Source organism: Volvox carteri (assembly GCF_000143455.1).
Source record: "Volvox carteri f. nagariensis unplaced genomic scaffold VOLCAscaffold_67, whole genome shotgun sequence".
NCBI classification, from domain to species: domain Eukaryota; kingdom Viridiplantae; phylum Chlorophyta; class Chlorophyceae; order Chlamydomonadales; family Volvocaceae; genus Volvox; species Volvox carteri.
This window is the reverse complement of record NW_003307610.1, coordinates 1,277-2,498: the sequence shown is the minus strand read 5'-3', so window position 1 is coordinate 2,498 and position 1,222 is coordinate 1,277. Positions and strand designations below refer to the sequence as shown.

General features: G+C 52.7%; 1 protein-coding gene across 1 annotated transcript in view; it reads right to left on the bottom strand.

Moving 5' to 3' along the window:
- Window positions 1-3: 3 nt before the first annotated feature.
- VOLCADRAFT_107465 (uncharacterized protein) overlaps window positions 4-1,222 on the bottom strand; it is a gene marked incomplete at its 5' end in the record, with an annotated part of 1,951 nt that continues 732 nt past the window's right edge. The window contains one exon of the mRNA XM_002956900.1: window positions 4-1,033. Within this exon, the coding sequence (XP_002956946.1) occupies window positions 938-1,033 (96 nt within the window). The 3' untranslated portion in view covers window positions 4-937. The remainder of the gene's footprint in view (window positions 1,034-1,222) is intronic.

The window sequence follows — 1,222 nt, the reverse complement described above, 5'->3', positions numbered from 1 at the left end:
CTTCATGCATGACGGTGTAGCACGTGACAGGTATCTCAAGGAAAGCACCATGCTAATCGTTTTGGGTTCATCATTTAGTAAGTGTTGTTTTGCTTTTGTTTTGAATGCAGCCNCCATACACCCGCACAGCAAAGTCTCTGACCACTTCTTTGCCAATGACCGTCTATCGAGCCTGTTTAACAGGTCAAGCTTAGGTGCTGCACGGACTTGCCATGCCTCCTCATTATTAAGGCACTTACATGACCATCCCATTGCAGGCACACTGTCTGTCTGCCTCATGTTGCATCACTTTACAATCAAGTGCCGCGTGCCAGGATCGACATCCTTTTCCCCTCCTCCATCCCACAGGTTCATGTCCAGGGCAAGGTCAACATGCAATCACACTACACTCCAATCCAGGAGGTCCGTGCCAGCCTGTGCCACCTGCCCTCAAAGTACACAATTGCAATGACTTCTCACACCCTTGCTTGCCAAACAATCTACTCATACAACATCACTTTGCTGCCCCAGCGCGCCTCCCTTCCTGAAAGCAGTACACCCACTGTTGAGCTGCAAACACCTCACAGCCAGCACCCCCAACAGCAGTCCAACACATGCAGGCCCGTTCAGAGATGCCAAGGCATGTATTCAGCCGTACACAAGTGTACACATATTCAGCCGTACAAACCTACTCCGCCCATGCTACCACTCATATCTGTAGCTGTTTCCTTGTACAACTCAGCGCACTTACAGATACATGCCCATCTGTGCCTATATCTACACAACCTGCAACACCAGCAAATGAGCAAATGCCCAGCAATGACCAGTCCCCAGGTACACACCAGCTGCGAGCCCAACCGTTAACATGAATCTGCATGTCTAGAGGGCCCAATAAGGCATCATGCCATGGTGACCAAGACAAGCAAAGCCACCGACTAGATTTCTAAGCCTCTGACGTTCACAACCTTGTGCCCACATCCACAGCGGCCACCATACCAGCCATCACCAGCGGATGCAGCTGCCACAGCTGCAGTGGCGACACCATCACCGCCAACTGGGGGCAGCAGAGGAGATGCTCGAGATATGCGGCTTCGGAAGGATGACCATGCGCGGATTCAACCGTGGCAGATGGCTGCGCCTCGGAATTGAGATGCCCGTTGGGGACCTGCTCAAAGCAGACGGCGCAACATGGCCACCTCTGCCAGCAGTCGGAAAGTTGCTGCTGCTGCTGCTGGAGCTTCCA